At 38.7% G+C, this 18,115-nt stretch overlaps 1 protein-coding gene across 3 annotated transcripts in view; it reads left to right on the forward strand.

Annotated features, from left to right (window-relative positions):
• Positions 1-18,115, forward strand: part of LOC149309707 (oxysterol-binding protein-related protein 10-like) — an 80,887-nt gene that overhangs the window by 35,191 nt on the left and 27,581 nt on the right. For all 3 annotated transcript variants that reach the window (XR_016281929.1, XM_089532888.1, XM_089532889.1), the window contains exon 6: positions 732-868. Coding sequence is in view for 2 of the 3 variants with exons in the window: in XM_089532888.1 (XP_089389014.1) it covers positions 732-868 (137 nt within the window). In the remaining variant the exon portion in view is untranslated. The remainder of the gene's footprint in view (positions 1-731; positions 869-18,115) is intronic.

The raw sequence follows: 18,115 nt of genomic DNA on the forward strand, positions 1-18,115 counted from the left end.
TGAAGTAGTGCCATCCCCATTCATTTCAAAGTGGAACACATTCAATCAAACACTTTCTGTCCTTGTAGTAGTGTTCTTAACAATGAAGCCATAGATTATACCAGTTTTTTTTTAAAGGATACAACTATTTTCATGACTGTTGCTGTGTTACAAGAAATTGAATGGGTAGGAGTGCAAGGAAATTGCTCTATAGGGCTTCTTGGAGAAAATGGAGCAATTTTTCTGTGTCTTAGGCGGGGTACAGACCACCCAAAAAGGGCAGTCTGCCCGTGCCTTGTTTTGCTCCGCAAGGAAGTCGCAGCGGACAAAAGCAGGTTCTTTTTGTGGTGGCATAATGACGCCGCAGTGCGCCAATGGCGCACTTGCAACGTCATGTTGTTGCGACGTGCGGATGCTAGGCGTCCGTCACGTCAAAATGGTGGCACTCGGCCAACCCCTGGCATGTGATGAGGGCGTACTATAGGCCCATCTGGATCGGGCCTTAGTCTGTGTTTGCTATTGACCTCCGTTACAGTGCAGTGACAGGACCCCCAATATCTCACTTTCCCCTTGTCCTGTAAATTTTCTGTGTTGCCCTGTTCTCATGTAAGGACTAGGTTTGAAGTATGTATTTTTAGATAAAAAGTTTCTTAATCTAATTTCTTAATTTAGGCTGAATCAAAGTGGGTTGCTGGCACATATACTGAACTGCAGATATGGTAATTAACTTCAGTTTCCCCCTCATGTTTCAGAAAACATTCTAGGATGGCATGGACCAAAGTCACATTCCACAGAGCCACTGAAAAATGGTGCTCTTAGTTCCTTGACAGCTGCCAGTGCCAATCTGACATGGTCGATAGTACCAGGTACAACACAGGATGAACACATGGTGAGTGTGAATACAGTTGAAACACTTGTATTAGCATACCTTTGTTCTTTGTTCATGTGTATTTTGTACATGGCTAATGGAAACAATCTCTTTGATAAGGTGAAAATTTGCGAGATACCTTTCTCTACATAGTCTAGTTTATATAGTTCATCATCATCTTTATTTATTACAGCATATAGCCAGTACAAAGATAGAATACAATAATGACCAAATATTCATTTGGACACAATACGATCATGTGTCCATACATATCAATAAGAAATCTAAAATGGGATAAAACTCTACCGTGTGCCGAATTACAGGAAAATTTAAGGAATTGTTGAAATATTACAAAAGGGTTTCTTTGACATAGTCATTTAAGTGTCAATAGCAAGAAAATAATCAAAAATAATCAAAAGGCATATCCTATCCATATACATGTAGACGGGCATCGTCAATCAGTTTGTAAAAACAGATAAAATTTCATACAAGTCACATGATATCTGCAGTAATAATGGCAGCTACAGTTAATTTTACAAGGTTTACTGTATCTGTTTCAAATATCTTATACGGAAAGTAATATCAGCTGTTTATATAGTTCATTTATATAAATACGAGTTAATCAGCTGCTAGAGATAACCAGATAATTACACCAGTCACCAGATCATATTTACACCTTCAACGGCTCCACCATATGTACTTTTATTTTATTTGTAGCTTTTATACACCATTGATATAAAATCTCTCAGTCACTGAAATGTGTGTACTTGACATGTGTGTTCTTTAATGTCTCCTTAATGTTGCCATTTTAGGAAGCCTTTATTTTAATCCAATGGCTGAGATCCTGTATTGAGAGATGTAGAATTTCTTTCTACAGCTGGCCACACAGTGGTGATATTATGGGGAATCCTCAGGAAGTCCTGAAGGATTGTTGGGTGGCTGATTATAGGGACATACATGGCTCTGTGGAGTGGGCTGGAGTAGAAAGGTGAATTTTGGAAGGCGAGGGTCATTGCATGAGAGAGAAAGTGAATTCGTCCCTCCACAATGCCAAAGAAAAGAAAAAAGAAAAGAAAAGAAAAATAGAGATAGAAAGACTGCCACTCCCTAGATGCTAGTCTTAGGAAATCTTAGGAAGAGGAGAGCATAGATGCCTACTTGTCTATACTGCTGATGGACCACTGGTCCATTTAATTCATCTTTCTTTATGTCAGTGCTTCTGAAGCTGTCTAATGTTATGGACTAGCAATCCCCACCCCACACCCAGGACTGGTATGTTTGTGCCATGTTACAGTTGCATTTGCATAGTTTTCTGGAAACTCACTGTGGTCTAGTAGCCAAATTTGTGAACTAGCACCGTTCGTCTGAGCAACAGTTATCTTGGGGGTATTAAAAGCCCTTTAAGGATATTAGTTATTACGGTGAACATGTGTTGCTTTTAAAGTTGGAGGCTCTTTATGGTATAAAGTGTATGCAATTCAACTTGTTGAATCTTATTGTTTAACTTTGTTGTATAGCTTTGGGCTGAAGCAGATGGGTCAAAAGGAGTGGCCACAGGCCACTCTGGCCCCAATTGGCCTGGCCCATGCCAATTGGCTGGCCCACTTCTGAAGCAGGCCACAGCTGTGATCCCAAATGAGCCACCGTCAGGAAAAGATTTATCCGCTCCTTTTGCCAGTGGCCGGTCTCAGAGTTGCTTCCAGATGCTGTGAGATTGTGCACTGTATAAATGACATGCCCTCAAAGTGGCTGGATGCTGCTCTATTTGACCCATCTGTTTTGGGCCCTTGTCTACAGAATTGGTGCAGTCCACCATTCCAGCCTCCCCTCTCCCCCGGTAAAAGGAAAACCACGTATGCTCGCGCCCCATTGAAAACAATGGGGCATATGCATGCGGCATGACGCAGCGTATGCACCACAGGCACACACACCATTTGTTAAATTGTGCAGCAGCTTCAATGTAAGGGAAGCCTGCATATGGCGCAGGCTGACTGTATAATGTTTTCTTGTATTTAACATAATGTGTTAACAATATTTTTTCTGTTATAAGGGCTGAAACAGATGTGATGTCAGAGTCTTTGATGGGGTGCTTTTTTCAGTTGGTTTACTGAGCTGCTGAGAAAGTGATAGAACATTTTTAAATACACAAACAGCCGGTGGAGGCTCATAATTTGATCAGCAAATGGATGTTAGGAGTTAAGAGCCCGATGATATTTTTCTGGATTTGGGTCATTTCCGGAAGCAGCTGTGACAACACCTCTCTCCTCAGGATTGAATTGGACAAAATAAGAATTCCCCTCAGCAGATAGTTTTATTTATTAAAATCCATACTGATATTCTAGTTGTTCAAAGTGCTTTATGCTAAACATTTTTTTAAAACTGGGGAAGGATGGGAGATCCAGTGGCAGATGTCTTTCTTCCTGTTTTGTTCAGCTCTCCTTCAGAATCTGCACAAATCAGACTTGCAACACCATGCTTGTGTGAAGAGCTCTTTTTGTAGTGCCAGCCAGCCCAGCATGTTCTGTTAAGGATACTCTGTTTATTCCATCCCCCCTTTTCCTTGGGTTCTTAATTTTTCTGCCTTCCTCCTCACTGTCAGTATTCTGTGGCCACTCAGCATACTCACTTCGTATTTGACTGTTTTTACGTCTTTCTGACTTTGGAGTTTCTTTTTTAATATATTTTTTGCCACTGGCAATTGGAAAAATATTAGGTTTCCCTGAATCTGTTGTTGTCCCCCCTTTTTGCATGCTTGGTACCATTTTGACAGCTTAGTGAAGTGGTCTGAATGTTGGGCTAGGACTGAGAGAGATCAGGGTTCAAATCCTCCATTGGTCACGGAAGCCCACTCTGTAACCATTGGCAAATCACAGCCTTAAAAGAAGACAATGGCCTCTCAAAAAACCTTGCAGAGGAAATCCTGTGATGATGATGATGATGATGATGATGATGATGATGATGATGATAATAATAATATATTTATAGCCCGCCCAATCACAAGGAATCCAGGTGGGTTACAACAATAAAAATAAAGAGAATAAAATAAAATACAATAAATAAATAAAATACAATAAAATTAAAGAGAGTGAAGTGAGTACATTTACAGTTAGGCCTGATGGAAGTTGGGCCTCTCTTTTTCATTCCCTCCCAAGTCTGATGATGATGTAATGAAGGGAGGGCTCTTCTTCTTGAGGCAAGGATTTTATTTTAATTAATTTTAATTTAATTCTTCTCATTACATTTCAGAGAATAATTGGTGGACAGAGTGACATAAGTCACAGTAAACGGGGAGAGGAACTAGGTAGGGAAGGCCTGCCGGAAGAGATCCGTCTTAAGAGCCTTCTTAAAGGCTGTAAGAGTAGAAATGTCACGGATCTCCTTCGGCAGGTCATTCCGTAGCTTCAGAGCTGCGATGGAAAAGGCCCTCTGGGTGACTGAAGTTAGCCTAGATTTTATTGGCTGAAGTAGATTCTTCCCCGAGGATCTTAGAGTGCGGGACGGACAGTATGGAAGTAGGCGATCTCTTAAGTATTATGGACCCAAGCCTGTAGGGCTTTGAAGGTCATCACCAACACCTTGTACCTTGCCCGGAAACTAATTAGCACCCAGTGAAGGGATTTCAAAACCGGTGTTATGTGATCGGTACGATGTGTACCTGTAATTAACCTGGCTGCCATATTTTGTACAAGTTGATGTTTCTGAACTTGGCACGAGGGTAGCCCCATGTAGAGCGCATTACAGAAGTCCAGTCGAGAGGTGACCAGCGCATGTACTACTGTTTCAAGGTCTCACAGTTCCAGGAAGGGGCGCAGCTGGCGTATCAGCCGAAGCTGATAACAAGTGCTCCTGACTGTCGCATCCACCTGAGCTGTCAGGTGAAGCGACGAGTCAAGGAGCACCTCCAAGCTGCAGACATAGTCTTTCAGGGGAAGTGTGACCCCATCCAGAACTGGCTGACATAATTCCATACCTGGGCTTGGGTTTCCTATAACAAGTACCTCCATCTTACCTGGATTCAGCTTGAGTTGGTTTTCCCTCATCCAGTCCATTACCGCCCCAATATGTTTGCCTTAGGGTCACCATAAGTTAGAAATGAATTGAAAACATAAAACAACAACAACATTATGATTTTATCTATATGCAGGCTAGCATAGCTGGCTGCGGGATTCTGGAAACTGTAACCTTAACACATCAGGAGTCCACCAATTGAGGAAAAGCTGGTCATGAGGGTGGGCTTAGTGATACTTATAGTCAGAGATATTTTAAAAGCCCTAAAGAGAGATCTTTATGTCACATGCTTGTAATCTGGACCAGCTCTCTCAGCAGGGTCTTCAAAGCCTGTATTTTTATGTATGCTTGTGATTAGGTCACCTGCTGCTAGGTTACGAATAAGAGCTACCAAGGGAAAGTCAAGAAAAACACACAAAATAGAATAAAATAATATCTACCTCCAGTGCTGTTGATGCACTATAACATCTCTGAGTCTTGTAGACCATCCTGAGAGCACAGAACAAGTTCACATTCCTGAGTGCTCAAATTGTAAAAGTGAGGGCTATTTGTTTTTGGCCAAAAATGAATTCATTGAGTAGCCTTTGGCATGTGAAAAAAACACCACCCTGGAAATAGTGATAAAGCTATTTTAATATTTGTCTCTGGTGAAGGTGAGAAATGTGATCACAACTGTTTGATGCAAACAACGATGACAAGAATGTAGATGTGCATTATACATGAATCGGTTGCCATAAATTGAGAATGACAGCAGATTTGAAGTGTATTTGAAGTGGGAAATTTGTGATTTTACATTTAAAGATTGATTTTTAAAAGGAATTCCCCCCCCCCCCACTTTTAATGGTTAGAATATTCCCCCCTGTGCTGTACTGGATACGGGATAGAAATTGTATTTTCTTTTTGTTTTAAAACAAGTAAGTTCTATGCAGGTATGTTGAAGAGGAAGGTTGTGGAGTAAAAGATGATGAGGGGAAGCGTAAATTTATAGAGGAAATTTATCACTTCAAATATCTAGCATTTCAACCTTATACATATACAGCTATCTTATTGGTAGTGGTCAACCCTGGGATCACTAGGGATATGTTTGGGAAGAGTGGAAGAAATTGCCTGCTTCCCCCTTATTGTTCATTTCACTGTGCACTGAAGAAAATACTAGCAGAAAATACTAAGTGTAAACAGAAGGCACTCTTTCTGCTGAATTTGTTTCTGAAAGGCCGCCTTGAATTATGAATTGAGGATGAAATGTTACAGTAAATTTGAGATGCTCACTGTGGTTTGCTACATAAATGATGTGTGTTGCTTATGAAGATAACACCTGCAATTGAGCGTTATGGCCTAGCTTTGACTTAATCAACATTGAATCATTCAGATGTGATCAATAACATTTTTATCCAGGAACAGCTAAAGTACTGGTATCTCACTGGTAAAAGAATTGCTTTACTAATACACTACCAGTAACTTCCCTCATTATAACCATGTTTTTATTTCACAAGTCTTATTGCTTTCCTCAGAATCCACAGTATTGCTGTTTTAGGTTTTTCTCTTTCACAAACTCTACTCATGCTGACCAGATGAGCATGCATCCTTGAAGCTTTTGTTTCTTTGTTTGCATGTTCCATACCTTGATTCCTTTCCACCGTTATTCATGTTTACTTAGGCTACCTCAAGTTGTTCTTCTGTTGCCCACAATCTCCATGTCCTTTTGCTCCCTTTTAATGAGACTCTCCATGATAGGTTCTCCTTTGAGAAATCAGGTTATAAACAACTTGAAGGCACACAACAAAAACAACAGTAACAGTGACACCTGGGATGTGGCAACTTTTTTCCTGCCCTTACACGTGGCACCAAGAGATTGCTCCATAAGGAATGCAGTATTGCTGCAGAGCACCACCTAGTGGCTCTGTGCTATTTTATTTTATAACTTATTTATGCTTTTTAATGTTTTTATATTGTTTTTAATATTGTATTTTTATATTGGGAATCCTGGAAATTGTAGTTTATTGTGGCACAAGAGCTCTCTGACCGAGAAGGCTAAATGTCTCACAAAACAATAGTTCCCAGAATTGCGTAGCATTGAGCCAGGGCAGTTGTTGTTGTTGTTGTTGTTGTTGTTATTATTATAGTTTATTTCTATAGTGCTCTAAATGTACACAGCGCTGTACATACAAATGTTCAACTCAATAAAAATGAAACCTGCCAAGAGCGTACCATCTACAAAATAAGTATAAAACAATAGGTAATAATATAAAATAGAATGGGTTAAAACAGTCTCAGACTGGATTATTTCTGCAGTGTGCTTTAGACCTTTAAGACAAATTCTGAAGTCCATATTATTAGGTCAGATAAAAAGGAACAGAATTCTTTGTGCCAGGTTTTGAAAAATTGCACAGACATTGTGCTTTTTTGGATGCCCTAATAAAGGTATTGTCCCAGTATGAATGTCAGAATTTTTCTAGGTGTTAGCCACCAAATATAGTGCAGTGTCATTTCATGTCTGTAAATCAAAGCATTAAGCTAGCATGTAGTTTCAGTGCATTGTTTTCAAAATTGTGCAGGCTAGTACTTTTCTTGACTGCTTAAAGCACTTACATACACTATTTCATTATCTTTATGGCTGTAAGTTCCTGCAGTGACAGAGAGTTGAAACATGTAGCTCTTGAGGTCCCTTCCAACACTGTATTTGTATGATTCCTTCACCTCTGAAAGAGAGGTACTTTTTCCAAAGAGGCCAGAATCTTCCCTTCATGGTCTTCTTCTACCCCCCATGGTTCCATTCATCACCATCTCTGATAGATTTTTCAGCTCCATCTAGGATACGTTCAAGCTTTCCTCCCCTAGGGTGAGCTAAGATTCCACCTGCTTTTGATATGAAAAGAAGTGAAGTACATCCCATTGATTCTGAGCATTGATTTAATCTTCAGGTTTGCCTTTCCTCCCAATTGCAGGCAGGAGCTCTGCCTTTTTTCCATCAATTTTTCCCTACAAGCACTACATGGATATTTACTCAGTTAAATGTACACTTACCCCATTCTCCCTTTTTAAACAAAATGACTCAATTTTAAAATTATTTATTAAACATTTTCTATGCCACTTTTATGCTTTGACCAGATGCATTCAGGGAAGCTCACAATCATTCTGTGAACAATTCACAGAATACAGAAGTACTCAAATTGTGAAACACAAATGAAAACAGTACAGTCTGCCCACTGTATCCACAGGTTATGCATCCATGGATTCAACCAATCATGGTTTGAAAATATTCACCCCCAAAAATCTCCCCCCAAAGCAAACCTTGTGGCATCCCTAAGGCTACCTTATCAGTTTTCATGGGGCAAGATTTTTTCATACATAATGGAACTTGAGCATCCACATATTTAGGGATCTATGGGAGGCGTGGTGGTCCTGAGACCAAATCCCAGCAAATAGCAAGGGCCCAGTGTATTAATAAAATAAAAAATAATACCAGCTAAATTGAAAAACAAATAAACTGAATAAGAACTAAAAGGTAACCACATCTGTTAGCATTTATAAAATATAAATTCCAGTCAAAATGTTTGTAGATTAACAATTTGATTAAAATATAATTAGCATCTCTAAATCAAATATATCAAGTGATCTATGGTATAAATATGTTTTACTAGTAATACAAAAGTTGGTTGTGTATAGTTGGCAGCCAGTGGGAATTATTGTATTTGGGATTAGTAAGTGGATTTTGATATGTGTGGGTGGAGATGGCGTCTTTAGTGCTATGTAGTAATAATTGAGATTTATGGCCAAGTATAAAAATTGGACCATGTCTGTAGAGATCAGGGTTTGATTCCCTGTTTGGCCATGGAAACCCACTAGGCAAGTTGCACACTCTCAGCCCGAGAAAACCCCATTATAGGTTTTCCTTAGGGTCGCCATATGTTGGAAATTACTTGAAGGCACACAGCAACAACAAATAAAGATTGACATGGGAAAGGAAGGAAAAAAATACCATTATGGATTTCATCCAAATTCATTCTGTTTATGAAACAAATCAGATAATTTGAGTACAGTAGACCCTTGTTATATGCTGGGGTTTGATTCCAAGATCCCCTGTGTATAACAAAATCCATGTATGCCCAAGTCCCATTAAATATAATGACAGAACAAAATGGTGTCCCTTATAAAAAATGGAAAAATCAAGGTTTGATATTTGAAATGTGTATCTTTTTTGGAATTTTCAAACCGTGTATGCTTGAATCCGTGTATAAAAATCCGTGTATAAGAATGGCTGACTGCACTGTCTGTCTGTCTGTCTGTCTGTCTGTCTATCTATCTATCTATCTATCTATCTATCTATCTATCTATCTATCCATCCATCTATCCATCCATCTATCTATCTTCTCTCTCACTGTAAGTCATAAATTACTTGAATGCAGACAACAGCAGTCGAATTGTCATGACCTTAAGGAACCTAAGAGAACCTAATGGTTAATTTTGGAGATGATTCTACTGAAGCCTTCTGTCAACATGTGAGATGAGAAAATGTACTTAGTAGTTGATACAGTCATATAACCTAAGCAGCATCGCCTACTTAGGAGAACAAAGCTGTATCTCTGGTTTTCTGCTGAGCTACGGACAATGAAATAGCAGGGAAGTTACTAGAGGAAATTATTACTCACTGAGAACAGGGTGGTGTATATTATTAGTTGCTACTCTATGGTAATAGTTGGCAGTAAAGAAGCCTTGGAGAGCCAGTGTGGCATGCAGCCATATCACACTAGATGAATTCTGCACAGAAATGGCATTTTAAAAGGAGAAAAAACCCACAATTGTAAGAGGTTTTTTAGATGTGTTTGCTCCAAAGAGTAATAACACGAAAATAAAGTTAATGTAAAGTTGACAAAAATGACATCTTTTTACTTTAGAAAGTTCCTGAAAGTAAAAAGCTGTCATTTTTGTCGACTTTCCATTCACTTTATTTTCGCATTAGTGCTCTTTGGAAGAAACGTTGTCTGAAAAATGTCCCGCATTTGCAGGCTTTTTCTACTTTTAAATCCTATTTCTGCCCAGGATTTGTCTAGTGTGATAAGGTCCGTAGTAGTTTGAGTGCTGGACTGTGAGTCTGGAGACAAGGGGTCAACTCCCAGCTCAGCAATGAAACCTACTGGGTGACCTTGGGCAAGTCATATGCTCACAGGCGAAGGCAAAGACAAACCTCCTCTGAACATATCTTGTCAAGAAAACCTTATGATAGGTTTACCTTAGTGTCACCATAATTTGGAAATGACTTGAAGGCATACAACAACAACAAAGAAGCCATAATATTCAGCTACCATTTCATTTGCACAGAGTTGTTGTGAACAATCAGAGGGTTCTGGCACAAAAAAGCACTAAGAAAAAGTACTTGCTAGCCTGTTGTGATCAGTTTGCCAGATGTTTTATAGGTAAAAATGCTGCTCTCATTCTGTCCTATTCAGCTGTTACAGCAGACCTTCAGCAACTGCTTTTTAAAGTTGTAGTTGAATGTTTTTCAGTTTATGGATAGAGTTCTTGAGGTGGGAGACCAGCCAAACCTATGCTCTGCTGTTTGTGGCTGGTAGAGATTGGCTGAGTGGCTGAGTGAGAATGCCTTCTTATAGGGGATGGGAGAATTATTCCAACAAACCTAAAGGGAGATGGTGGTAGTTTTAATTTTAGAAAAATTAAACTAGAATCCCACAGTAGTAGATAATTTTCTGTCCAGTATCCCATTCTTTGGATAAGTATGTGAGTACATGTTGGCATCTCTGCTCCAGGTTGTCCTGATTGCTACAGAATTTTGATATTAATTCTGGCTTTGAGGCAGAGTATAGGATAGATGCAGCCTTGCTAGCCCTGGTATCTGTAATAGGGGATGTTGTCTAGTACAAGAAGGGTTGTGTGCACATTTGAGATGTAGTTCCCTAACATGGGCAACTATATGCCCATTTAATTTAAATGATGAATTTTAAATGTGGATTGTTTTAATATATGTATACCTTATTTGTCATTTTAAATTGACAAATTTTAACTGATGTGTTTTAACTGATTTGGTGTGCCTGTTAATTTTGTTGTTTCCTGCCTTGATCCATGGGGGGAGAGGTGGGTAAGAAATAACAACAACAGGCTAGTGATGTGTTCCTCAATGTTTCCTATATGGGGAATGGGCTAGGAGTGGTATAGGCTACTGATGTTACCAGATCTAGCCAGTCAATTCTCTGCAGAGCTAGCTTCTCCCGTCACTGCGCAGAAACAGTTTCCCCTGAGCTCAGCTTGAAAAAAAATGGCAAGTGTCTTTCCATACCAGGTTTTTCTCTTCAAATTATGCATGGTTACACATTACAGATTTATAGAAGCAATTTGCCACATGAGCTGTGAGAGGGAAATCGAGGCCAAGGTCCTGCATTGCACTGATAGATCTTAAGTTCTTCCAGGTCTAGTCATGTCTCATCCTACCTCGCTCATACACAACCTACCTGTTTTCTGGCTGACATCCTCCCTGCCAGAAGAAGATGGAGAGACTGCCAGCTAGCCAACCAGCCTACTCTGTATCTACAGCTGGCTGCAAAAAGATGATGTTTGTCTCCCTGGATTTTCGAGACTAACATGACTATGTCTTTGATTTCATCCAAAAACATATTGATTGATTGATTTTTGATTGAAATTTTATTTATATACCGCCGTTCCTATGATCACGGCGGTTTACAAAACAAAATGAAAAACAAAATATGGTTCAGGGAAGGAGATGTAACACATGGAGGTGCAGAATTCCTCATCTTTCATGACCAAAAGGTATATGTCACTAACAGTATGCCTGACAGACATTTAAAACTCTGGATAATTTTCAAGGAGGACATGGGCCTGCAGGATCTGACCAGAGGTTGAGGACAGGGGGACTTGATGATGTCTCATCCACAGGGGAGCCATGAATTGAAGATGACTCGAGGGCAGTCATCATCATCATCATCATCATCATCATCATCATCATCATCATCACCATCATCTTTTTTTTATATGCTGAAGTGGATAAAATGCAGCCAGTGAGATGCATGTGACCCTTTGGATATATATGTGGTGCCTCAGAAGCCCTGAGACCTCCCTCCATTTTTTAATGTTGGGGCTGAAAACTGTCTGCTAATACTGTGGCTTTCTTTCCCACACCCCCAGAGGCCCTGTCCCTGAAAAAAGAAAGAAAATGTGCCCCAGTCAGCTAAACTGAAGGCTGGAGGCACCATTACATTGTTTCTGGTGTGCCAGAATGTGCCAGGGTGGCCTGCATGGATAGTATGTGGTGGTGGAGAACAGCCTCCTGCCTCTTCCATAGTTGCCCACACAGTTACTTTTTTGTGTTGCTGCCGTAATTTTTCAAATATAGATTTTCACAGATTGCTGAAGACTTGTAAGAGGTTTTGGTAACCAGTTATAGAAAACATTGATTGCAATGTGTGTGGCTTTATATTAATCTCATTTTGGTGGCTTTGTCATATTTTTGCAAATTGATTTGTATATGTTGTGAAAAATGTATTAAAATGAATGGACCCTTAAATGTAGCATGACTATACACTGTTTTTTCCTTGAACCTTTGCATGCCACCTGACTATTTCTTCTGTAGGCAGATTTCATCTAGTCATTGGCTCTGTTTTGTTATGGGATATTTCTGTGAGCCACATCTCTCTTAATCAGAGATCATGGACTGTCTGTAAGAAGAAGAGAGACTTTTGGCTGACATCCAACATATATATTGCAAGTAACAACTAAATAAAAATGAGATTCAGTTTGTGCCTTGAAATAGAGTGCACAATTAAATGCTGCCATTGAGGAAATAACTTGAGCAAGCTGGATATTATCGACAGTAGATGAGTTCTCCCTTTTTGTACAATTGTATCAATAGTTGTTGGAATCTGGGATCCTGCTGCTGAGTTTTTATGCTTTTAATATTCAAGTGAGTGGCTTTTTATAAATTACTATTGCTGCAGTCACTATCTGTTGTGAAAGAAGTGTGCACAAATTTGTACCAGTAAGATTGTTTCACATATTTTTGTACAGATTAGCTTGTTCTGATTTTGTAATGAGGGAGACGGCTAGGTGGTTAAGGAAGAGAAATTCTCCAGGGATCCCCTTTTCTGCTTGCCAGGGTCTAGAAGGATTCGCAGATTCCTCAGACACTCATGTGCACTGTGGTTTGGATAAGAAAGGAAATAGCAGAGCTCTTCCATCTTTCTCATATAGATGATACAAGACCTCAGCACAGGCTGTTGTACATACTTTGATTTTTTTTAAAAAAGGTAGGACTTTATATATTAAATGAGAAGGGTTGTGTGTGTGTGTGTGTGTTTTAAAAGACTCCTAGATCATCAGGAAAGTTGCTTCTGAATCCCTTGGCACCCTCTCGCTCTCATTAGTACATAAAACTTCCCAGTCTGATAATCATATGGATGCTACCAGCTAATTGGGATTGTGTGAACAGTGTGTCTTCACAGCACAACTTATCCAGTTACTGAGGGTAGATGAAACCAAGTTATAGTGTATAGTGCATCCTGAATAGGTGAATATGCTCAATCTCTTCTGACACACTCTGTGAAAAACCTCCAGCAGAAAGAGTTGCTCTTTGAAACTGCCAAAGTATTTGTGAAAACAGCCTACCTTTTCAGTTGTAGATACTTTGATTAAAAAAAAGAGAGAGGACCTTATATATTAAATGAGGAAAGCTGATAGATCTGAGGCTGTCACTAAATTAGTTCCATATATAAAATCCCAAGCATCAGGACCAGTCCCAACCAAAACAAACTACAGTTATGTAGTTGCATACATCATCGTGGATCATTGTGACAACGTAGCTGCAACTTTCCTGTCCATATTTGTTTTAAATAAAGCCAAACCTAAACAGGTCCTTTCCCACCTCAGGTGTGTAGTCCATTCTCTTTGATCTCTTTCCATATCAGGACTCCTTTCCTACCCCCATATTCCTCTTTTCCCCACTCTATTGGTTATGCTGACCTGACAGACACAACCTCACTTTTACAAAACACATCCCCATTCCTCTGTTTCCTGTTCTTAATTTTATCTTTCTCATCTCAGTGATTTTACTGAATAATCTAGCTTCTCATCCAGTGTGTTGCTCCCCCCCATTTCTCCCCATAGTCCCCAGTTGTTCTCTGTTTCTTCAAGCCATTTCTTTAATCACTGCTAGCTTTCTCTGACAATTTACTTTCCTCTTTCCATTTCCTTCTAATTTCTTTCTACATGATTGACACTGCAGGCACTGGCTTCTGTGCTACTGGTTCTCCAAGGACTCCAAAACCATGTGGTACAATCTTAGTACTCCAGGGAAAAAACTTCTAGAAAAGTCCTATCCCTAATGGTGCTAGTATTTTATATGGCATCTTGCCACTCGGGTTCATTCCCAGGGACACCTTCATACTCTTCTCAGGTGAGTAGCAAGGATCTATACCATACTTAGAGTACAGTACATCACTTTTCTGTGTACTAGCAGATCTTCTAACTAAAAAAGGAGGAAGACCTCCTGAATTGCACTGAAAAATTATATGTAACACAGGGTGGCTTTGTTTCAGCCTTTATCTTTAATAAATTATATTACAGTAGTTATATATTAATTAATTATATTAACACACCTGACCTTGATATTGTACAGTTGGCTCTCCATATCAATAGCCTAGCTATCTGCAGTTTTGAAAATCAGCAGCTAGCCCTGCCCCATATAAGTAAGTAAATGAGTATGCAGCCATGCCAACGCGGATGCATGCATGTTGCCATCCATAGATTTATATGGACTTGTGATCCTGCAGTATTTCATATCCTGGGTGGGGTGGAGCAGAAACCAAACTCCCCACTGATACAGAGGGCTGACTGTATTAACAATAAATCAAGTTGTACAAAATTGAAACATTAAACATCACAACCACCTCAGTGATGGAGCAGCATGCGTTTCCCATGATAGGAAATTACTATGAATTACTATGAATGGGAAAGTTTAATTGTGCCTGCACTTGAGATAAAATCCCAGTACTTGATTTCCCAAATCTGCTAAACAATAAAACATGTTTTGTCCTTATTGTCAGCGCTAGCTAAAAGTGAGCAGTTTCAGCTTTGACAACAGCATATTTGCTACTATAAAGAGCAGCACATTCTCTGTGTGTAGCAGAGACAGTAAAGGATTTCTTGCTGTGGTCTGTCTTTTTCCATTATGCTTGATTAAATCCTTTTTAGGCTGCGTAGCAATGCAAATATCTTTAGCCTGTAATGATTTGTGCAGGGTAAATTAATCTGTTGGCAAAATGCTACTGTTCTAAGCTTATTCTCTATCAGACCACCCAAATATGACATCTGACACAATCAATTGAACAGTCTCAGGTAAGGTATGCTTAGCTCAGATGATTAAATGTACAATTACATTAAAGTAGACTTAGATAACATTAAGCTTGCTACAACAGCATTGATAGAAATGACTTAGACTAATCTAACTAATCTTGATTTTTATAGCTTGCTGTAACAGACATTGTACACGCAAGTAAAATCTCTTTGGTAAACCTGTTTGTGTACATATTTTATACTGAAGCAAATATCTTTTAAGCCAGAGCTTTTGTCTTATTTTGTCTTTTAGTGGAACATTTATGGTAAGATGCATATGTGCCAGCTCTACAATAAAAATCAGACCATCTGAAATCTCCCTGTAAATATGCAGTGACTACCTAAGTTACTATCCTAACGTTTGCTAACTTGTTGAGTTGTAATCATCAAATAGGATCTCCCATGAGACCAGCCTTTCTTTACATGCATGGAAGCTCCTTTTGTTCGTGGAGAAAAAAAGTTAAAATCCAAGCCCTTGTCATAATACATTTCATTTAAAAAAAAACTCCCAAGATTTTGATGTCATAGAACATCAAATGTTTTTTGAACATTTTCAAACCACATATGCTTGAATTGGTGTATAAAAAAATCCTTATATAAGAAGGGCTGACTGTATTATTATTGACATTATAATGCTTAAAAGGTTTAAAAAATATAGAGTAAGGAATAACAATTACTTTTAATGTGTTACTGTTAAGCTCTGATTCTGAATGATACGCAAGATGGGGCTGTGGCATGCTGCCATGAAAATAAAAGTTTCTGTTTTTGCTAATAAGCAAAAGTAAACTGGTAGAGCAAGCTATACATAGACGTAAAAAGAAATAACTATGATTTATACTAGTTCAAAACTTCAAAACTTTAAAATGCCCATTGGATATGACCAGTGATGTTTGAGTGGGAAAGAAAGAGACAAAATGTGCAACTATTAATTCAAATGGTTAAATATGTCAGTATGAAAATTTCCTGCCCCACCTCTAATCTATAGCTATACACACATCTGTAACCAGAGTCTGGAAGGTTTACTTTTTGGTCTGCAATTTCCAGATTCTCCATGCCAATATGGCCACTGGGATACTCTGAAAGATATTTTCCAAAGGATAAATGTCCATAATTTAATAGCAATATAAAATTTTTCTCTGTCTACCAGAGAATTTGTGCTTCCTGAATTGTAGGGTTTACTGGCCAAGCTTGGTTGAACTCTGTGTATAAAGGTTATACTGTAGTTTCCAGATCAATGTTATCTGGATCACAAATTCACTGAATGGCCTTGGGGCTCTTCTTTGCACATATTATAGTATTTCAGCGGATGCTATTGAGTTGGAAGAGGCTGATGTGCCCTGGGTGTTATTTTCATGAGATTTTGTGATATGTTTATGGATATCACACATAAACACTGGCCACTCCAAAAGCTCTGCTGATATCCTCAATGGTTTTGTCATTCCTCTTAAGCATACACAAGTCCAGTGCTAGATATAGGCCTGGCACTTCTGCACAGGTGTAACTTTCCTTTTTCTTGAAGCAGCTACAAAAATATTGCTGTAAAATATCCACGAGATTGCTTTTGGTTGCAATATAATTGGATGTACAAATAGTCTTGTACATCTAACAACATTCAAAAAACTATTTGTGTGTCAGCTAGGTGTGTCTGGTTGAAATGTATTTGAGGAACTGCATTTAATGAAAGAAAAAGGATATTTGAGCCTCTCACCTTACTTTCAAGCAAGTCCTATGTTTTGTTACAATGGCCCCTCTCTTACACCTCTTCTTTGTGTAGGAATATATTAATTTGTTGTGAGATATGTTCCTTATTTTTACAGAAGTATTATATATATTTTCTTAACAAGTCAAGAAAGAAGTCATTTTGTCTTTGTGGTTTTATAAATATAATATGCCCATATTTGCTCCTATGGCTCATGAAATGGAAGTGATGGTTTGTGACCAGCTGCATTTTGGTAATCGACAACTGATATTTTCTCTGGAGGTGGAACAATTAACTTCTACTCTTTGCTAGTATTTCTCACCTTTACAGAAAGCTGGAATTTAGGAGCTCTGACATTACCCAAGCCTGCAAGAATGTATGGATTGACATTTGTATTGCAGAAACTCTCAAAAGTACATCTGAAAAGTATTGGTTTATGCTGCACTTATTCTGCTACAAAAACAACCAAAAAGAAATTATTTCATTCTGCAGTATTGTTAGTGTTTTGGATAATATTAAAAACAGTCCTGTTAAGAGTGAATTGCTTTACCTTTCAAAGCCTTTTTTCTTCTTTTCTAATTTAAAACAGTTCCATAGAGGCTGTTTTTTTGTTTTGCTTTGTTTGGACATATAAAATATCTCTGACATTGGTTTGTCTCTTCCTACATTGTTCTCAAAATGAAAATTCTGTTAGCTCTTGGATTTCTCTTTATCTTCCACTTTGCCAAATATTAATGGCAAAGATCGAAAGAGATACAGTACTGTACTTTAGGTTCACCTAAGGGCGTGAGTGTTTCCAGTGGGATTTCTTCCCCCATCATTTTTCTTTGAACAAAATCATCCATGCCATATCAGAAATTGCTTTTGAAAGTCTCCTTAGATTTAAAAGGTTTTTGCTATCTTTCATAGAAGGCTGTCTTTTGAGAAACAGAAGGCTAAAACAAAACAAATCAAATCCCTGGGTGGATGGAATAAGGTACGTGTCCTGATCTTTTGGATCCCAGTTGAGGTATAGAGGAAGGAATACAGAGGTGATCACTCAAGCAACTGTTCGTTTTAAGGCAAAGTCACATTCAGAATGTATTTTTGCTTGGCGGAACCACCTGTATATTATATGCACAGTTGTTCACTACTTTTTAGTGGTGGAAAATACATTGAACTCTTGATATCCACTGATTCTTCATTGTGGTCTGTGGGTCTCACAC

Source organism: Sceloporus occidentalis, unplaced genomic scaffold, assembly GCF_023333645.1.
Source record: "Sceloporus occidentalis isolate IW3139 unplaced genomic scaffold, rSceOcc1.0.p SCAF_7, whole genome shotgun sequence".
NCBI lineage: Eukaryota > Metazoa > Chordata > Lepidosauria > Squamata > Phrynosomatidae > Sceloporus > Sceloporus occidentalis.